This window comes from Coffea arabica, chromosome 5e (genome assembly GCF_036785885.1).
Source record: "Coffea arabica cultivar ET-39 chromosome 5e, Coffea Arabica ET-39 HiFi, whole genome shotgun sequence".
Lineage (NCBI taxonomy): Eukaryota > Viridiplantae > Streptophyta > Magnoliopsida > Gentianales > Rubiaceae > Coffea > Coffea arabica.
Genome location: NC_092318.1, coordinates 17073051 through 17094665, shown reverse-complemented (window position 1 = coordinate 17094665; position 21615 = coordinate 17073051). Strand labels below are relative to the sequence as shown.

Sequence of the window (21615 nt, the reverse complement as noted above, 5' to 3'; positions counted from 1 at the left end):
AAGTTCCTGACAACTTCCTTGAAAGTTCTTGAAAGATCTTGGAGTTCTTGGTAGTTATTATTTGTGGACTTCCTTGTTTTGTGTCGTGGTTGATAGTTGTAGTCAAGAAAAAAAAAACAGAAAACAAAAACGAAAAAAAAAGGAAAGGAAAGAAAGTGGCAACCGAATTGTTTTGAATAGGGAACCAAATCTGATTTGTGCAATCTTTCTTGGAGTAGAATTTGGAAGTTACCAAAAGTTGTTTCAAGAATATTACCAAAGGTTGTTTCAAGAAGGTTACCAAAAGTTGTTTCAAGAAGGTTACCAAAAGTTGTTCAAGAGGGAAAGGATTTTCAAAGGGTTTCCAAAAACTAATTTGTTTCCAAAATCAATTAGGAAACTAAGTAAAGCACTTGGATAACTCTTTGTACTCATTTGGACACTCTCTTTCCTACCTTTTTAGGAAACTTTCCCAAACTCTCTCATCCATTTTTTTTGGAAACTTTCCTAAATTCTCTCATCCATTTTTTTAGGAAACTTTCCTAAATTCTCTCATCCTTTTCTTTTGGAAACTTTCCTAAAGTCTCCCATCTATTTTTAGGAAACTTTCCTAAATTCTCTCATACATTTTTAGGACCTTTCTTATATTCTCTCATCCACTTTAGGAAACTCTCCTATATTCTCTCATCTACTTTAGGAAACTCTCCTATATTCTCTTCCAAGATTTTAAGAACACTCTCCTACACTTTCTCCTATATTTTTTCCTATATTTTCTCCTAGTTTTTAGGAACACTTCCCTACACTTTCTCCTACATCTCCGTGATTACTCTTGAGGAAGAAGTTGGTGACAATTATTTGGGCTTGAGCAGCATTTCTCAAACTACCTAACCCAACAGGTAAAAGTGTTTGGTAAGTCCATTGGAGCGCTTTGAGTGACATACACGAGGATGAGTGATACACTAAGGGAGTGAGTGAGGCAGTTTCTACTAACTGTTTGTTGAGCCTTGCAGGTACTCTATAAACATGTCTCAAACTCATGCGACAAGTGACCCTTATGACATGAAACATGTTCTTGAAGCATTAACAGGCGCCATTGATCGCATGGCTCAGAGAATTGATACACTGGAGGATAAGGTGGAGCAATCAACCCTAGGCAAGAATGCCTCCAAGAGACAACCATACGTGGAGGAGTTAGGTGATTCGAACAATGAGGAGGACATGGCAGATGGAAACCGATTCCGGAATTATAAACGCATCCCTAATCAAGGGGATGATGAACTAAAGGGAATCAAGCTCAAAATTCCTACCTTCCCAGGCAAGTCGGACCCTGAAGCATATTTGGAATGTGAGAGGAAGATTGAGATGCTCTTTGACTGCAACCACTACTCAGAGTCCCAAAAAGTGAAGTTGGCAACCATTGAGTTCACTGAATACGCAGCCATTTGGTGGGATCAGATTCGCACCAGACAAAGGAGACATGAAGAACCACTCATTCGCACTTGGGAAGAACTCAAAAGGATCATGAGGAAGCGCTTCATACCAGCGTATTACCACAGGGATTTGCACCATAAATTGCAAACTCTCACCCAAGGTAGTATGACGGTTGAGGATTACTTCAAGGAGATGGAGATGGCCATGCTGCGGGCTGATGTTCGGGAGGATATAGAAGCAACCATGGCACGTTTCTTGAGAGGACTACACGCTGAAATTGCAGATGTTCTGGAGCTCCAACATTACCTTGACATGGATGAATTATTGGACAAAGCTATCAAGGTGGAAAGGAGGCTCAAAAGGAGGGGTATCCCCCACCAAAGCTCCAACGCCCAATCTGGAAATTGGAGAACTCCGCAGTATAAAGGCGAGATTACCAACACGAGCGAGCAAAAGTCCGCTAAGGCAAGTGGGGTTTCGAATGGAGCATGGGTGCCTGGTTCGTCATCTTCAACACCGACCCAAAAGGCCGAATTTAAGGCTGATCTAGGGGCATCTAAACCTAGAAACCGTGACACTAAGTGCTTTAAGTGTCAAGGTTTCGGTCACATCGCGTCCCAATGCCCAAACCGAAGGACCATGCTCATGCTTCCAAGTGGTGAAGTGCTAACGGATATGGAGGATGAGTATGAAGGCATGCCACCATTGGTTGAGGAAGAAGAGATAATTGCCCCTGACCAACCAGTTGGACTAGGCCTTGTTACAAGGTTGGCATTGAGTGCTCAACGCACAAATGAAGAAGAGCAGCGTACCAACATCTTCTATACCCGATGTCTAGTTAACGGGAAAGTGTGTAGCTTGATTATCGACGGAGGAAGTTGTACCAATGTCGCCAGTGCCTTATTTGTCAAGAAGTTACACCTACCTGTCCAAGATCACCCTACATCATATAAACTTCAATGGTTTAGTGATTGCAGCGAAGTGCGAGTGTCCAAGCAGGTTTCTGTGAAGTTTAACATTGGGAGATATGAGGATGAGTTGGTGTGTGACGTGGTTCCTATGCAAGCTGCCTATCTTATTCTTGGAAGACCTTGGCAATTTGATCGCGAGGTTACTTATGAAGGTCATTCCAACAAATACTCGTTCATGCATAAAGGGATAAGGATCATACTTGTTCCACTCTCACCTACACAAGTTCGAGAGGACCAAAATATTTTACAGAAGGAATGGGAGTTGGATCGATTAGAAGGCAAGGAAAAGAAAGGGCGAACATTGATCCTGCTCGCTAAGCCTGAGGACAACATCGGGCACTGGGAGCTGGATCGTTCTACCTTGGTGGTGTTTAACGTGTTTTCATTTGTGCAGGTTGTTCGTGGTCAGATATCCTTCATCTTGCAGTGTGCAATACCCGCAACCATAGAGATCTGCGAAGAGAGTGCTGGTCAAGTAATTCTAACCAACACTAGTCGAGTTACATTGGTCTTTGATGCAGTGTTTGCACGTCTTGATGCGTACAACTCGCAGCCCAACCAAACCTTGGTTCACCGGGCATCCGCTCACGATCCACCCATAGGGTTGAGATGTCGCTTATGTGACCATTGTCATGGAAATCTTGCTGTCCGCAACATGTATCTACCACCGCCACGAGTTGTCCTTGTTCCACACAAGGATGTCATGATCATTCTTCGCTTAAGAATGCGACATGCAGGCTGCTTGGTGACTATACACATGCTCTCATCACTTTTGTTTTGTAAGAGAGTCATGATTTGGGGACAAATCGCCTTCAAGAGGAGGGGAATGATGAGAATATAAAGACCAAGGCCCATTCAAGCACATGGGGAATTGGAAGATTCAAGTGAAGACCAGTTGATTGCACGAATACTTGAGTTTAGTAGGATTATTTGATTTTCCTCGTTGATTTTGGTTATTTCTCGCTTTAGAAAGTCTAGGTAATTAAGCTAGTTTAATTGCGGCCCATTTGTTAGTAAGTGAGGCCCAAAATCTTCCTTAAGTATGTAGGGTAGTTTGGTCAATTTTTGGATTAGGGTTAATGCTTGTAAGGGCTATAAATAGCCCCACTTCCTCTTTGTTTTGGGATCAGTTTTTTGACTATTAAATACAATTAGTGAGTTTTCACTTTTTTCTTTGGCAAGAGAGTTTCCTTTGAATACTTGAGAATCTTCTCAAGTTATTCACCCAAACTTATGAATCGAGTATCTCCTTGATTGTGGCGTTCTACTACCTCTAATTTGGTTCGTTAATTCGAGTAGTTACGGGTTGAGATAATATCAAAATTGTTCGTGACTTCTAGGGATTAGTTGGGTCAAATTTCCGCTGCCTAAGCCATGGAGTTTTGGTTGTCTAGATCGGGGTTTCACATCATGGGGCCTACTACTAGCTAACACGCACGAAGTGATTTCTGCTCTTGTACTACTTTTGTGTTTTGAGTAAGTATTCAGGCCATTCTTACGTGTTACTTGCTGATGTGTTTTGGTATGTATAAAAAAGGTACCTAGGCGAGGGTGTACTTTATCGCACTCGACCTACACCCTAATTTGCACACATATTTGTATATGGCATATGTATATGAACTATTTTGGAACTAACCCCTTGAGCTTGTAGCTCGGGGTGACTTTTGGGTAGTTTTGTGAAGTTCGTGAGTTTGGGGCCCGATCATGTTTACCTAGATGGACTATTCGAGCCGGTTAGGGTTTGGTCGAAATCAGTCCAACCTAGTCTGAGGTCACCAAGTTTGTGAATCCGGTTCACCGAGTATATGAACCAAGTTTATGACCCGAGCTTTTGAACCAAGCTCAATTTCGTTCGCTCGAGCAAGGTTGTGAGGTGACTGGCCAGTGAGGGTGGTAAGGTGTACGGTGGGAGTACAGGTGGAGTTCTACGGACCATTATTGTGGTCGACGGAGTGTCGACAGAAGATTACACGTGGCATACGATTTGGCTTTGGAACCAATCTGTATCCTTCATTTGTGTTGTTATTCTGTACTTTTGTTTTGACATTTCGTGGCATAATTGTTCGTATTTCTGTGCAATTTACGTTTTTACCCCTGTTTACTTACTAAGCATATAGCTTACCCCTTTTCCTTTGTTTTTCTTAACAGGGGCCGACGCGGGGAACTCTTTGGCACATTCACTAGTTTAGTTAGGTGTGCTTGTAATAGTTCGATAGTTAAGGTGTTTATCCTAATTTTAGTGATGTGTATAAGAACCTGTCTTCGAGTCTACTTTAGCTTTTGGTTAGTGGTGTGGAATTATATAGTAGTCTCGATAGCCCCTTTCGAGGATGTAAATACTCTTTTGAGGATTGTATATATTTTGAATAGTGCTCTTTTGGCTCATATCGTTAATATTTTATTTTGAAATTTTGAGTCCTGGCGCGAGTTAGGCAGGCATCCTGCCGATACCCTAGGGTCCGCCCTTGGGAGAAGCGGGGGCGTCACAAGTATTCTGCATATCATCATGGTTAGAGTTAGAGGAGGATCTGCTGGTGTCAGACGCATTACCCGGCTTATAGATAAAGATGTTGAAATTGTTGAACATTCGACAACGAAATCACCTAGAAAAGGAACTGAAACTCATGGTGGAAAAAGAAAACAGTCCACCAGAAAAGAAACGGACTGCTCAAACTAAGGAACTGCAAACTACTGAGCCTTCTGTTGAGCAAACTGAGGAACAACAAACTGCTGAGCCTTCCACAGGAAACCACCAAGAACAAGGACTGATGTACGGACTGATGTACCAACCGTTCAATTCTGTGAAAAGAGGAAACGCCCTGCCAGAAAGCAACCTGAGGCTCAAATTGAAGAACAACCTACTCCGTCATCCAAATTCATTGATAATGATGCCAGGGAAAGGTTTGAATGGATTTCACAGAAAAGCTTCATCACTCAGAGGACCATTATCCCTTATGAATTTCGTGAATTTGACCTTGAACCAGTTATTAAGTTTTTTGAATTCCAAAAATGGACTCATATTCTGACCATTCCCAACACTTATTACCCTAATATGCTTTACCAATTCTTTTCCAATCTTAGGAAGGGTAACTCTCACACTGATCTTGTTTCTCGAGTCAATTCAGTCAATATTGCTTTTAATCCTGATATTGTTAATGTTATTTTAAAGACCAAAATTGAAAATGGTTTTAAAAGAAAAATTGCAAACTTTTTCTCTTATGAAGAGTTTCCTTCTGCCTATCATCATTTTCATGTTGTAAAACTCATGACCTATTTTCAAACAAACTTTAACACTTCTGCTGAGGCAAAATTGGAGGATCTCAGTCCTCAAAATTTGATCATCTTTCAATAATTTCAAATCTGTTGGTTCCTACTGATGGTCATAGGATTGATGCCAACAAAATGGTGCTTTGTTTGTTTTATTGCTTTCTTGAAAAGATCAGAAATGATTTCAATTTTGTTATGTGCAAGTTTTTACTCAAAATTAGCACTGATAGCCGTGGAAAACTTTCCTATGAAAAATTTGTAACTCCAATCTTTGCTCACTTTAAGATTTCTTTCATTGGAGTGTCACCAAAAGAGAGTGAATCCATCATTTTTTCAAAAGCCTATTTTGAAAGAAAAAATCTAAGATTTTTTGATAGTAAGTGGTGCTACAAGGAGTCTGTTTTGGAGTCCAGGACAAAGAGTCGTCATGAAATTCCTGTCTCCCCTAGAACTTCTCGAGATCAATCTAAATTTGTTTCATCCTTTACTATTATTGAGTGAAAGAGAATTGCTTTTCAACATTGAATTCAGTTGATAATAAGGAATTGATTGGAAGATTTTTCTAGTTAATTTTACTATTGAATGTCTTGGCTTTCGTTAACTTTAAGGATAACCGAATTTATTTGCTTGAATTGAAAGGATGAGTTTCGCACTTCAATAATCAACATAGTCTATGAAGTGAATGTTTAACCTTGAAACCAAGTTATTTTAAATTGATTAGTTTCTTTAATTTTCTTGAATTTATTTTTAAAATTTTTAATTCAAACCCCCTTTTTCTTTCCTAATTTCAATTTCTTGTAGAATGTGTAGAGTTAAATTTTCTAGGGGTTGACCTGATTTTCACCATCATATCACAAAGTTTCTTTGTTTTGATAATAAAAATCAATATTATTTTAGAAGTTTTGTCAGCTAACCATAAATAGCATGGTAATCAGTCCAATAATGAAAGAAAAGAAGGTAAAAAGCGTAAGGATGATGAATTGGTTGGAATTAATTAATTCTTTTCTTTTTCTCCTGTCGCGCCCCACTTTTTGATGATGTGTGGTGTGTGAGTGTGTGTGAACGTGTGCAAAATGAAAATAAAGGCCATGGGACTTAATAATGCGACGGTTTGGCCATATAAAGTTCAAAAAGGGTTTTTTGTATCAAAAATGGAGTCGCCACTTGGTATAGAGTTAGGGTGTACCAAGTCACCCAAAAATGATTTTTGTTTTTGAAAAGTAAATAAACCCTTTTAGAGAACTTTTGGGTCTACGTAACCAAAAGAGGGATCGGGGGTCACATTTGACGAAGGGGAAGGCAAGGATAAAAATCCAAGGCACCCCTTCGACCTAGCCAAGGCTAGTTGCGTGACTTAAACCAATTTTCCCTAAATTTTCTACCCAAGGTATGTATCGCGTATTGGATATGTCTATATGAATGCAAAAACCTAGACCTAGGGGGACATGAGGGAAATTTCTCTTCAAAGGTTGAGTGGTGCCAATCACATTAATTGCGAAACCCACTAATGAGCCTTTGGAGAGGTCACACGTAATCCTAAATGACGTAAAAATGAATGGAGTGCATGTCATGTGAAAATGTGAGTTTGTGTGAAGTGAGAAAAGTGATAAAAATAATAGGATGTAAGTGGAGGTGTGCAAATGTATTTACAAGGTAAGGTGAGTAAAGAATGATAATGTGAAAATAACATAAAGTGCATGTATGCGAGTGATATTATATAAAGTGTAAGTAGTTGAATGAAAACGTGTAAAAGTAGTGTGAAGTGAGAATGTAGAAAAAGAGAGAGAAGTAAGTGTATGTGATCGTGAATGAAAAATGCATGAATCCTATAGGAATGCATCAAGATGGGAACGGGGAGTCCTAACTTTGTGACTTAATTTTCCCTTTGATAGAGGGAATACAAGCGTGCTAAGGCTTGGAAAAAGCCACACTCGTCTATATCCCATATTTAAGGGGACTCTCAAACAAAATGGACCCTATAACTAGCATGGGATGCAAGAGGCTTAAAATGAAGGGGAAAGGGGAATCGAGGAGCATGCCAAATGATAAAACTAAGGAAAAATGCATGATATGTAGTGAACAGGCAAATAATGCATTAATGAAAAACAAAGGGAAAATCCTATTGGGTCTAGCGTTGGACTAGCCCTTCCTATGAATTCCTACTAGCATTAGACTAGTAGAAACGATAAAAGAAGCCACAACTAGCGTTGGACTAGTGTGGTGACGTACATTCATCCACCACAGTCATTCATGGCTATGGAAAGCGAGTAGACATGCCAAACACTCGTAAACAAGTAGCACATAACACTTAGCATGCTCGACTAGATGCAAAAGCCTAATAAAGCAAATTAACACATAGCCACAAAAGCAAGCAATCAAACTAATGGACCTATTACATTTGCTAGCTAGGCACACGTCTTCAATAGGTCTTCATCAAGTGCTTTCCAAGCCCTATCTATTACAAGCCAAGAGGTGTACACATACCCCATAAAGAATAACTAAAATAAAAGTAAAAATAAATGAAATAAATGCAAGGAATTAAGGAAAGGCAAAGAAAGCGAAATAGACATGCATATTCACATAACACGTAGGAGCACGTAGGGTCAAATGAAGTGCAAATATAAGGGATAGAGTGTACCTCCCTTGTATTGACGCCTTAACGGAGTGAAATCACTTATTTATCCTCAAAAATAAAAGAAATGGTCAAGGTACCAATTTATTTGGGAAAATTAAAGAAAATAGGCAAACACAAGCTCACTTGGTCATAAAGCCCCTAAAGTCATGAATTAAATGCAACTGAAACAAAGCATGGTAGTCAATTAAAACAAACAAGCAATGAAGTTGTAGAATTAAAATTGTCAAGGACCAAATTGAGGAAATTATTCAATTGGTTGGGTCATAGTGAAACAAAGGGGACTTGGGGGGTCAGAGTGCAAATTTTCTGGAAATTATTCATGCAAATGCATGCAAACCAACGTGAAAGAGCATTCTGCAAATATTTTCTTAGGCTTTGAAGCCTTCACAACTTTGCATGACAGATTTTCTAAGAAAACAAAACAAAACTCTCAAACCAAAATCCAACTTCAAGTTCCTACCAAACTCATCATACATGCAAGAGCCAAAACGAAGATGATTTCTATGCAAATCTGGTACAACAAACTGAAAATCATTCCAGCAACAAAAAGACTTTTAGCAACAACGAATGAAGCTTGCTGCAACTGTCTTACCAATTCAGATTTTTATCACAGCTTTGATTAGATGTTTCCAAACCAACATCATCAATTCAAACTAAGCAACCAACTTCACTCGAATAAACAGAAAACTTAGCAAGACAGCATGCAATTTTGGACAGTCCAAACAACTTCCTGCAAGGCGTATGAAACATTTCTGCAGCAAAAGAGAAGGCTTTCAGTAGCCAGCTGAAGCTTTGGGAGCTTCAGCAACTGCATGCGGCCGAAACAAAAGGTTTTAATAGGAGGAAGACTTGACTTCCAAGCTGTTATAGAACCCAGAAAACCACGGACATGAGAAACAAAATGCAGCTACGTAAGAAACAGAATTTTCTGCAACTACAAAAACCTGTTGCCTTTTCTCAAACTTGCAGCAAATTCCAGCAACAATTACATCCATTTCATCATACAAACAAGTTCATCAAACCAGAAATTATTGACCCAAATCAAAACATGAAATTTTGTTTGCAGGATTAAGATGGCAAATCTGGTTTTGATCAACAACAGAGGAAGGAAAGAAAGCTGCAGCAAGATTTATTTTCAAATGGCAACTCTAAAACCAAGCCAAATTGCTGCATTTTTGGTTGACAAACACATATTTCTGGTCCAAATGCACGACCTTGATCCAAACTTTGAACTAAACATTAGAGCTCTAAGCCAAGCAACAGAATGCCATTGTCTACCTCAACGAAATCAGCAAGGAAACTAATCATAAAAACAGCAAAAGAAGATGAACTTGGAGCAGCGAAGGTTTTACTCATCCAAAGCTTTCTTTGTTTCTACCATATCATAGCTCAAACAAAAGAAAGAAACATGCATCCCTTGACAACTAGATGTTCTGACTACCTCAGCCCAAGCAATACACAACAAGCATTGAAAATCAAAGGGCTAATTAAATAACCCAAAACCCGAAACTTCAGCAACTGAATTCTAAAACGCAATTTCCCTTTTCATTCAAATGCATCTCATGTCTCGCCCAAACGACAACTTGACCAAAGTAGCAAGATAACCAAGCTTCCTTTTAACTTTTCGACATAAAAATTTATGTTTAAACTCCAGAAATTCATACGAAGAAACTAGCAAACATCGAATGACAGTACTTTCAGAGCTTCTGCAATTTTCCTTTTGCTGCCAAGATTGTGACTTTATCATCGATCAATTAGACATAGAGTTTAACCCATGAACTAGAGAACCAAATTATTTATGGCCTGCTAAAGGGAGCAAAAACATGGAAATCAAACAGCTTCATGCTGAAGACGTGAGAAAGTTTTTGAACAGAGTTTTGGCAGCAGGACATTCATGACTTCTCAGTCAAGCCGCGCATACAACAAACGTCAAACGAACCACCATTTCAGCCACCAAGGAGCACAGACAATCAAAGCAAGACTCGGAACAACAACAAGCAAAACCAAAAAACTTACAGTGCTTGTATTCTCCCTTGGTGAGGATCCGTGACTGATGTTGGCTTAATGAGATGATAACAGCTTCTTGTGAGGGTCAAACAGTCCTAGTACCTTCTTCGTTCCTTGAGGAGACAGCACCTGATCTCTCCTTCTTCCTCCCTGCTGTCTCGTTTTGCCTTGCTTCCCCTGGTTTCTGGGTTTTCCCCGTTCAAAGCTCGTTCCTTTCACAACCCGTAGCCTCCCCTTCTAGTTATTTCCTCTCCACAGCCGCCAACCAAAGCTCTCTGGTTTTCTTTTCTTAGCCGTCAACTCTATCCCCCTTGCTTTCTCTCGCTTTTCTCACTTCTCAGATTGCAGCCTCACCTTAGCTCTCTATCCGTCTACTCTCTCCTCAAACCGTAGGTTTCTTGCCCAGAACCCCAGCTGCCCTCAGCCTTTCTTTTCAGCCCAGCCGTCCTTCTTCCCTCTCTAATCTTCCTCGGCCGTCACTCTCAAAAACCTCCCGTAGCTTTTTCTCTCGTCGACCCTAGCCGCCCACTACCTATCACGACTCTCGGTTTTCTCTCTTTTCTTTTAGACTTGCAGCCGCCACCTCCTCTCCTCTGGTTTTTTTTTCAGTTTGCAGCCGTCCACTCTCCCTCTTACTCTCTCCCTTGCGGCTGCTCTCTCTATCTCTCAAAACCTAGCTATCCTTCTAGATTCATCCCCCCTCCAGGTGTCCTAGACACCTGGCCTTTTGCAACTCCAAATTTCATCTCCAGGACCTCTTCCAATCTCATTTGCAAGCTGCGGCAAAAAACGCAGCTTTCTGGATTGCCGTGACCTTTTTTATTTTTTTATTTTTTTATTTTTTTAAGTAAGAAATAATTTTAACTAAAATAAATAAAATACTAAAAAAATGCCCCAAAACATATTTTCGTGAACAAATTCTTTTCTTTCTTTTCCTTTTCTTACAAATTTTATGCTAAAATGTCTAAAAATGAGATTAGTAAAACCAAACTAAAATAAAAATCAATAAACTAATAATGAAAAAATAAAGTCAAAAATTTGGTGTCTACATCTCCAACATGCTAAACAAAGGTAATTGGATCAACAATTTAAAAAGTTTATTAAATTTTTCAAGAAACTCCACGTGTACATTTCTTTTGTAGATGCATTACAACAAATTCCAACTTATGCAAAGTTCTTGAAAAATATTAACCAACAAAGAAAAGTCTATAACTTTAAGACAATGTGCTATAGCTGAACAAAAGAATGCTCAGTTCTTTTGCAAAATAAGTTGCCACCAAAACTAAAGGATTTAGAGGATTTATTTTATTTATTGTATTATATGCAACTTAAATTCTAATAAACTCTTATATGGTTTGGGAGCTAGCATTACTCTTACACCTTACTATGTGTTTAAGAAGTTAGGTTATGGAAGGCATAACCTACAAATATCTTCTTGCAATTGGTCAATTGAAAAAATAAGTACTCTAAAGTAGTAATATAGGATATCCTAGTGATGGTTGATGTTTTTCATATTTTTGTGGTAGTTTCATAGTTTAAGATATGGACAATGATTATAAGATACTCATCATTGATGGTCAATGTGACGACCCCACCTCCTCCTAAGGCGTACCAAAGGGTTCGGCGAATCGCCTGCCCAACTCTCGCCAGGACTCACTCACTCGTATCACGTGCATACATCCATAGACAATAAATAACATCGCAATTCAAACTTATAATTTACATCGATGCACAATCAAGATACAAAGCCTCTATATGCCCAAACTGGTTCAAAGTGTACACATTCCAAGTACAAATCATCCTAATCGAGTGATAGGGCGAGTACAAGTCAAAAGTCAAAAGCATCAAGTCTATGCTAGTCTGTACAAATCTCATGCCTCGCTCGTACCCCTGTAAGGAAAACAAAACTAACGGAGTGAGCCAAAACTCAGTGAAGTTCCAAATATCGAATTGGCCATCAAATAAAGTAACAACAGCGTGATAGTGAAATAGCGAGCAAACAAGTCAAATCAGAGAGATAACATTTCATATAGTCAAGGAATAAATGATTCACATGTCACATGTAAGGATACAGTAGCTCATATCTCGGCTCCACAACGGCTTGGTCGATTGGTAGTTGACACTCCGTCAACTTTCAAGTAGTAACTAGTCCAGTAAAACCCCACTTCACACCAGTCTCCATCCACCGATCAACCCCTTACCGGGCCCGCACGCCACACGAAACACTGGTGGTAATACTCGAGTGTACCGATTAGTCGAGGAGATAACACTCCACTCGACATTACAAATTACCCAAGGTTCGTTATCTAATCGACCAGACCCTTGCCGGCTCGACTCGATTAACTAACCACAGGGTTTTTGGAATTCCAGGTAGGATATATCTTATGGGCATATATAGCAAATCAAGTGCAATCGATGAACAGGTACAAATCATATTAGGGCAAGTGCGATAAAGTACACCCTTGCCTATCAAATCACTTATTTAACATGTAATCACATAGATCAAATATGAAACACATATTTCTAGTGCAATCGGATATTCGGAAGCACTCACCAAAATGTAGTGCCCCAAGTAATCATGTTCGAATTATTCTCTAGGTTTGGAGTCCAAATCTGCGATAAAACTCAGTTTAAGAACTTTGAAACATGACTAAGATTTGAAACTTAGACATCTCGTTCAATAAGAATCAAGTAGTTGAAATTCGATTCGAGAATATTCGTGAAACACTTGCTCACTTTTCAAACTGAAAAATTTTGTAGCATGTATACTTGGAAATAACATTTGAGTCGAAAGTGCAAGGAAAATAGATTTACAGTGATTATTACTGCGTTTCCTAAGGGTACAAGTTCGGTTAGGTTCTAACGTATAACCCTCGATAAACAAAGTAGCAAATGTCCTAGATGGTTCAAGTGATATTCATTTACCAACTTTACTCAAGTCACAAATATATTTCTCTAGTTCTCGAGCGTAAATTTGGGCAGCACGCCCTTTGTATTTACCTAATTTTTCAGCCATTTATGGCTTCATTATTTTTCTAAGCCAATCCCAAAGTCATACACAATATAAATTCATCACAATATTCATTTAATAGGCTCAAAGTCATTCAAGTACAAGAGTTAACTAGGAAAATGAACTTTTAACTATGAAACCAAAAGGCAGATTCGTCGTCATTTGGCGTATTGGACACAACCAAATCTACGCTTATCAGATTGGGTTGTAATTTATACCGTTGCAAAGCTAAAACAAAGGGCTACACTTTTGATGAAGACCACTTAGTCCAAATTCCAGTCTAACCTAGTCAAATTCCCAATTCACAGAACCAGATTTTGACTAACAGGCCAGTTAACCGTACTACCTTCAAATGGCCATATCTCAAGCTACCAAAGGCCGTTCAAGACGTTCTTGGAGGTTTTGGAAAGCTAAGACATAGTAATAAAACTTTCATGATTTCTCTAAAAGCTAGTTTAGTACGTATCAAGGTGAACAAATGCAACCAACTTAGTGTACTGTCAAAACTGTCCACTGACTTTACTCCTAAGGCAGTCAGGGTATTTTCATCTTTTCACAGGTTACGTTGCTCCGATTGAGTTGAAATTTTATAGAAAATAATAAAATATCATTCTATACAACATTCATGTTTTGTACTAAGTCTAATTCGGCCTCTAATATAATGAAATGGAACCAGGCAGAACTAAAACTACAATTTCCAGAAATCTGGGATTTTGTTATAGTCAAGTTATAATTCACATTTTTACCTTAAAACTATCACTACTTTCTCCTTTACAAGATTATATACCATATATACACATCATATAACACCCAACCCACAAGAAACCCTAACTCAAAATTCATCTATCTAATCATCAAAACCATTTGAAACAAGTATCACAAGCACAATTCTAACATTAATACCCAACTTAATCATGATTAATAGAGAAAGAAAGGTTGATCAGCCATTATACCTCAAGACAAGAGCTTGCAAGAATGATCCTCCACCTCTCCTTGAAATTTTTGGTTCCTTAAGCTTCCCAAGCTTCCAAACTAGTAATTAATCGGTTTAGTTTTTTTTGTTTGCACTCAAAAGGTTGGATTCAAGGTAGAAAATTGAAAACTCTCTTCACTCTCTTGCCTCTCCTTGCTCTCAGCCAAAACAGAAAGAAAATGGTGGAAAATGAACTCAAATGGAAGATAAGAAGGTGAGACTTTGGCTTGGTCAAGGAACCATAGGTGGCCGACACTTGTCACCACCAAAACCAACTAAAATTTTGTTTTCTTTTCCTTGCATTTTGGGTCAATAATTTCGGCTGTTAGGCTGAGGATGAGGGAGATATTTTACAAAAATATCAAGGTTATGTGGTGGTATGGAAGTGGTGGGTTCAATCGGTAGTGATTGATACCCGTCGGTTTGAGCTGATTTCTTAAATCGTGTATACTAGGGTTTTTACCTTCTAATCACTAATTTATTATTATCACTTCTAATCATATAATATTTCATCATCCAAAAGTCACTCTTACCTACCAAATTTGATCCTCATTCCGTACCGAATAGTCACACTATGGAAAAATGTGAAATCCTAATTCGCTCTAACTTGAAAACGGACAACGAAAACCCTTACTTCTATATTCATTTACACTTATTGTGGATGATTGGGTAGTAGGGCCATCATAAATGAATAATTTTCAAATAAAAGGGCATTTTTAATAAAAATATAAGGAATTTGCAAGTCCTCACATTCTCTCCCCCTTAAAAGAATTTCGACATCGAAATTCATACCTTTCGTCGTAAACAGGTCGGGATATTTCTCTTGCATGTCCTTTTCTAGCTCCCAGATTACTTCTTGCACTTCATGATGCTTCCATAGAACCTTTACTAATGGCATCTGCTTGTTTCTCAGGTCCTTCACCTTCCGATCCAATATTTGAATGGGTCGTTCTTCATAGATTAAAGACTCGTCGAGTTCAACATCTTCTGGTGGTAAAATGTGAGTCGGATCTGGATGATATTTCTTAAGCAAAGAAACATGGAAAACGTCATGGATCCGAGACAAACTAGCTGGTAACTCAAGTCGATAAGCCATCTTTCCTATTCGCTGGAGTATATTGAAAGGTCCTATATATCGTGGTTGCAACTTTTTCCCTTTTCCTGCTCTAATCTTTCCTTTCAACGGGGTAATCTGAAGAAACATCTTATCTCCTATCTCAAACTCCAAATCCTTCATCCGATGATCGACATAACTTTTCTGTCGGCTTTGGGCTGTTTGAAGTCTCTTGCGGATCACCTTTATCCTTTTGTAAGATTTCTCAACCCATGGTATTGTAGCCGGATCTATAATCTTTCTCTCCTACTTCATCCCATTGGATTGGAGATCGACACCGTCGTCCATACAAGACTTCATATGAGGCCATTTGAATAGAGGAATGATAGCTATTGTTATATGCAAATTCAACCAAGGTTAAGTATTGACTCCAATTTCCTCCAAAATCCACAATATAGGCTCTCAGCATATCTTCAAGAGTTTGAATGGTTCTCTCCGATTGTCCATCAGTTTGTGGGTGATATGCTGTACTATAGTTCAACTTAGTTCTAAAGCCTCTTGCAATTTCTGCCAGAATCGAGATACAAACCTAGGGTCTCTATCAGATACAATACTCACTGGTACCCCATGTAATCTCACCATTTCATCCATATAAAGTTTGGCAAGTTTCTCCAAAGAATATTTCATATTTACTGGCAGGAAATGTGCGGTCTTAGTTAATCGGTCTACTATTACCCATATCGCATCATTCCCCTTTTGTGTTCGTGGCAACCCTGATACAAAATCCATCGTTATGTGCTCCCATTTCCATTCAGGGATCTCTAAAGGCTGTAACAGACCTGACGGTTTTTTATGCTCAGCTTTCACCTGTTGGCACATAAGACACTTTTGTACAAATTGGGCAATCTCCGTCTTCATATTATCCCACTAATACAGACTTTTGAGATCTTAGTACATCTTATTATTCCTTGGGTGCACCGTATACCTAGAGCGGTGAGATTCCTCCAAAATTTCCCTCTTTAACTCCTAATCCCTAGGTACAACGACACAATTTCGGAACTTTAAGATTCCATCAGGACCTAGGTTAGAGTTAGACAACTCCCCTTTCTTCACTTTTTCCACCCACTTTTGCACCAGTGGGTCCTTCACTTGGCCCTCTTTAATCCAATCCAACAGTGTCGACTTCACCTCAATATTTCCAAAAATCACCTTCTTCGGTTCCAGATGAGGTTTCCACTCACATACATCTTCTAACAAGCTCCACTCTCCCACCATGGAACTTGCTAGTTGTGCCTTTCGACTTAAAGCATCTGCTACAACGTTGGCCTTTCCGGGATGATAGCTAATCGTACAATCATAATCTTCTAAGAACTCTACCCACCGACGTTGTCTTAGATTTAGCTCATTCTGAGAAAAAAAATACTTAAGGCTCTTATAATCCGTATATACCTCGAAAGTCACCCCGTATAGATAATGTCGCCATTTTTTCAAAACAAACACAATAGCTGCAACCTCCAAGTCATGGGTTGGATAGTTTTGCTCATGAGATTTTAACTTCCGAGACGCATAGGTAATTACATTCCTATTTTGCATTAACACGCACCCTAGCCCCTCTCTCGAAGCATCGGTATAAATCGTGTAACTATCGTTTCCATTGGGCAAAGTTAATACTGGAGCCATAGTGTGAGAACCCGTATTTTTCCCTAATAATTTTCCTAGGGTTTTACCCTTTAATTGCATGTTTTCTGCATTTTCTGGTATAGGAAAATTTTCTTGGTGGATTTTATGAGTAATTATAGTTTTTAGATGATTTTTCTAGCATTGGGTCATTTTTGAAAAATTACGGATAGAGAATGGACGTGGGCCCCACTAGTGCGAAAAGTTCGGAAAAATTCGGCCAATAAGGTTAAGTTTCGGATACTGTGTAAAATTTATCGGGTGTTAAGAGATAAGTAGAGGAGGTGAAGTGATTGATGTGAGAGGTGACCAAAGGATAGAAATGCATTTAAAGAGGTGCCAAGTGTCACAATATCATTGGGTGGACTTTATGGAACACTATTCATGTTTTTGACTTTTGACCCATTGGTTAAATATCTTAAAATTACCACCAAAAATCACCATTTCTTGCTCCTTGGTGGCCGGCCCTCTCTATCAAAGAAGAAAGAAAAACTCTTCCAAGTTTAGCTACCATTTAGTGCCAATCATCCAACTCAAGTGCTTAAACTAGTTTCTACTCCATAAAATTCCTCCATTTGGTGCTAGTGAGTGTTTTGGTGAAGTTTCTTTGAGAAGCTAAGGTGTTCTACAACTTCCTCTCTCTTGTTTACTTGGTAAGTGGTGCTTACACTTCCTCTTACACCTAATGATGTTTAATTTGTGCCTAATGGTGGCTATAGTGTTGAAAATTGTGGTTTATTTCTTGGTTTGGAATGAATTGGTGAAGTTTTCATTTTTTTGAGGAATTTTCTGGTTTAATGTGATCATGGTGTTGTGGTTATTTATGATGGTTGGTAATAAGGGGTTATGCCTCTAGTGGATGTATATGATAGGAAATTGCAATCAATTTTGAGTTTGGATTGAAATGTGAAAAGTTAGGGTTTCATAACCCTCTTTTCTGTCCGGTTTTGGATCATATGGTTAGAGGCCGAATTGGCCTTTTCTTAAAACATGAAAGTTGTAGGTATTGATGTGTTTGAGATTCCTGTAAAATTTCAGGTCATTTGGAGTAGTGTAGAATGAGATATGTCATTTTTACTGTTGCTATTCTGGGTGATCAGAATGTGCGAACTGCGATGGTAATCGTCTGTTTTGACTGGAATTGCTTTGGATTTGGATGTTGGTGTCTTATGATGAAATGTAGCTTGATGTCTTAGCTATCATATGCCTTTGGAATCAATGCATTTGGACCTGTGTAGACTGAGTTGGACGAATTACAGCATTGTGTGATTTGGGAACCTGCAATTGCGGTTCTGGTTTGGTATTCTGCATTTTTGACCTAGTTGTGCTAGGATTTAGACTGAGTGGCCTTCTACATTGTTGTAGCCCTGTCTTTTAGGTTCGAGATGGTGGGTCTTACACCCTCATCCGATAAGCGTAGAGTATTTTGTGCCATTACCGCAAAAGGAGGACGAAAACTGTTTTTTTTGTTGAGGTCAAGTTAGTGCATTGCTGAAATTTCTGGTTTGCAATAATGCTTGTATATGTTGATAAAACCCTATTGGGGTTGTGATTGGCATTGCTTTATGACTCGTTATCGAGTCTCATTGTACTTGTTTACGTGTTCTAGGGCGTGACGGTGGTTCACGACATTCTCTTGACGGAAGTGCTTGAAACAACACTTAATTGATAAGTGAGTATACTACTCACTTTAATGGTACAATGTGGCTTTGTTATATGTGAATGTGATGCCTTGAAGGCTTATTTGGCTATTGGAAGTGATTGAGGTGAGGGTGTACTTGACCGCCCTCACCCCCTTGTGATTCCATTCATGTCTGTTTACCGTTTCACTGAAATACTGCACTTGCTATATGAGATATTGAATTCCATTCATGGAAAACTGATTTGGTGTCGTTTGGACGAATATCCAACGGCCTTACTGTATTACTGAGCTCAACCCCGTAGGTAGTCAATTGAATCGAGCCGGCGAGGGCTTGGTCGTGAAAATTGACATGCCACGGGGACTGTACTGGGGAATCTTGTAGTAATGAGACTCTTGGTTCCGGTATACTCGAGTATTACCAAAAGCTACTGATTGGAGTGCGGGCCCGGTTGGGGTATGTTTGGTGGAAGGAATGGGAGTGAAGTGGGTTCTACGGTTGGTACTCATAAACGTTGACGGAGAGTCAATGAGATCGGATCAAGAATGTAAGCGTGGAAATGGGCTCTTGAGAGCCGTCCGTATCCTTTTACCTATTTGTTTTGCTTCTTATTTGTATACTTGAAATGAACGGTTATGCTTAAGTGATCTTGGTTGATTTGTGATAGTTGCTCACTGAGCTTTAGCTCACTCCGTTCCATTTGTTTTCCTTACAGGAAAATGATCATTTTTGGAAGATCATACTTGTTGGTTGCCAAATTGAGCCATGTATATGTCTATTTTGAGTAGCTCTTTGCATGAAACCCTAAAGTGTATTGGGTTCATCTTTTGATTGGCAAACCGAACTTTGTCTACCTATGATGAATAGCTTTTGACATGCCAAAGTGGTTGTAAATGTTGAATTTCAATGTATTTACGTCTGGTTGATGTTTGGTTGACTTTCGGATCGATTCGGCTTGCAAACGGCAAAAGGAAAATTTTTGACGGAAAGGCACTGGACTGAATCCGGCCAGGAATCCGGCCAGAAACTGGCCGGATTGTCGGCCGGATTGCTTGGGAAAATTTTGAATCTGGAAGTTCGCCACTGGACAGTATCCGGCCAAGAATCCGGCCGCTAATCCGGCCAGATTCCGGCCGGATTCTGCTGTCCCAGGCCACTATTCACTGTTTTCGTTTTTTTTTTTATTTGGTTATTTTGATATTTGTGGCTTGTCCGAGCGCACTTTTACTTTCCCGAAATGTTCTAGATCGCATGTAACTGCTCGTTAGTCCTGGCGAGAGCTGGGCAGGCAGTCCGCTAACCCCTTTGGTTCGCCTTAGGGGAAAGTGGGGCTGTTACACATAGTCAATTGCTTCTTAAGCTTTTGGAAACTACTCTCACACTTAACATCCCAAATGTACTTTCCTTGTTTCTTTGTCAAGTTAGTTAAGAGTCCCGCAATTCTCGAGAAATTCTTTATAAATTGACGGTAGTACCCTGCTTGTGACAGCCCCACCTTCCCCTAAGGCGAACCAAAGGGGTTAGCGGACTGCCTGCCCAGCTCTCGCCAGGACTAACGGTTCGGTATAGAGCGATCTATAGCGTTCCTGAACTTACGAACGCGCGTAAACAAGTCAAAATGTCAAAATAAAAAAAAATGAAAACGGAGTCGGTTATGAATAGTAACTGCCCCGTCAAAATTCAACCAAACGTCAAGCAAATATTTACGTCTCGAAATTAAGCATATACAACCCAAAGGGGCATACCAAAGTGACTCAAAAGTGGATACATGTACGGTTTGCCAAATTCAAAAGAGAAACGGATCCAAAAATACATTTAGGGTTTCAATCAATGAGCTATACAAAAGATATGTCCAACTAGCTCAATTCGGCAACCAATTGTCAAATCCAGTCCAAAAGTATTTATTTTCCTGTAAGGAAAACAAAAAGGAACGGAAAGGGGTGAGCTTGCGCTCAATGAGGTACCAGACATATAGCAGTAAGAAACATGGAACTTCATATTCAATTAATCACATATATGCATCAAATAAAGAAGTGGACAAACACCATAGACAGAAAGGATACGGGTGGCCCTCAGGAGCCAAATACCCATTCGCTTCACCGAAACTTGATCGAAATAACAGTTGACACTCCGTCAACGTTACAGAAGTAACCAATACCGTAGACTCCACTTTCTTCGACTCCTTCCACCACACATACCCCCACCGGGCCCGAAATCCAATCAGATCAGAATTGGTAATACTCGAGTATATCGGAATCAAGGGTCTCGATACCCAAAGATCCCAAAACAGACTACCGTGGTTCGTTATCTAATCGACCAGGCCCTTGCCGGCCCGACTCGAGTAACTGGCCACAGGTGTTGAGGTCAGAGGTCCCAGAAAGGTCGTTGGATACAAGCTTCCAAACGACGTCAGAACAGATACAGATAACAGATACAGATAGCAGATTCAGATACGCGTTCAAAATTGGCATATGAACAGACAAGAGAACGAGTGTGATAAAGTACACCCTCGCCTCCCTTTTATCAAAACAGTATTTGGCTCCAACAGTCATAAATCAAGTATTTCAGATATTCAGATATTTCACATAACGGGTAGCAGGTAGTGGAACACTCACCGGGGTCAGTACAGATACCTCCCAAAAGAGAGCTTTAATCACCAAGAAACCCTAAAATAATCCAAGGAAAACAATTGAAGGTTCCACTTTCAAAAATCGAGTATATAGAATGCACATGTGAGGCTCGACTACCAGTCGTATGCCTCGCCAAATAATTACTAAAGCAAGGGTGCAAAACATGATTTTTTTTTTTTGGAAACGAAAAGGTAACATGAAGACCTAGGCTCAAACAACCCAAAAGCCCTTCGCTCAAATCACAAGTAAATCCAACTAGCCTTCAAGTAAAATTTCGGCAGCATATCCCTTGTGTTTACCTATTTTCCAGCCATCATGGCTTCATTATTTCCTCAAATCAG

General features: G+C 39.4%; 1 protein-coding gene across 1 annotated transcript; it reads right to left on the bottom strand.

The window, feature by feature from the left end:
* Window positions 1–5474: 5474 nt before the first annotated feature.
* Window positions 5475–15510, bottom strand: LOC140006914 (uncharacterized). The gene is made up of 2 exons (XM_072049588.1): window positions 15066–15510; window positions 5475–5524 (listed from the first exon to the last, which is right to left on the bottom strand). Exons 1-2 carry the CDS (start codon window positions 15508–15510, stop codon window positions 5475–5477), a joined length of 495 nt encoding a protein of 164 aa, XP_071905689.1.
* Between the last annotated feature and the right edge of the window lie 6105 nt (window positions 15511–21615).

What these genes read in the sequence shown, in the direction of transcription:
- LOC140006914 (XM_072049588.1), bottom strand. Translation starts at nt 15,510, where the DNA reads ATGAAGGATTTGGAGTTTGAGATAGGAGATAAGATGTTTCTTCAGATT. An exon ending in CGACCTGTTTACGACGAAAG is followed by an intron (nt 5,525 to 15,065) that starts GTATGAATTTCG and finishes TAACAATATCAG; the next exon opens with GATTAAAAGCAATATTGACT.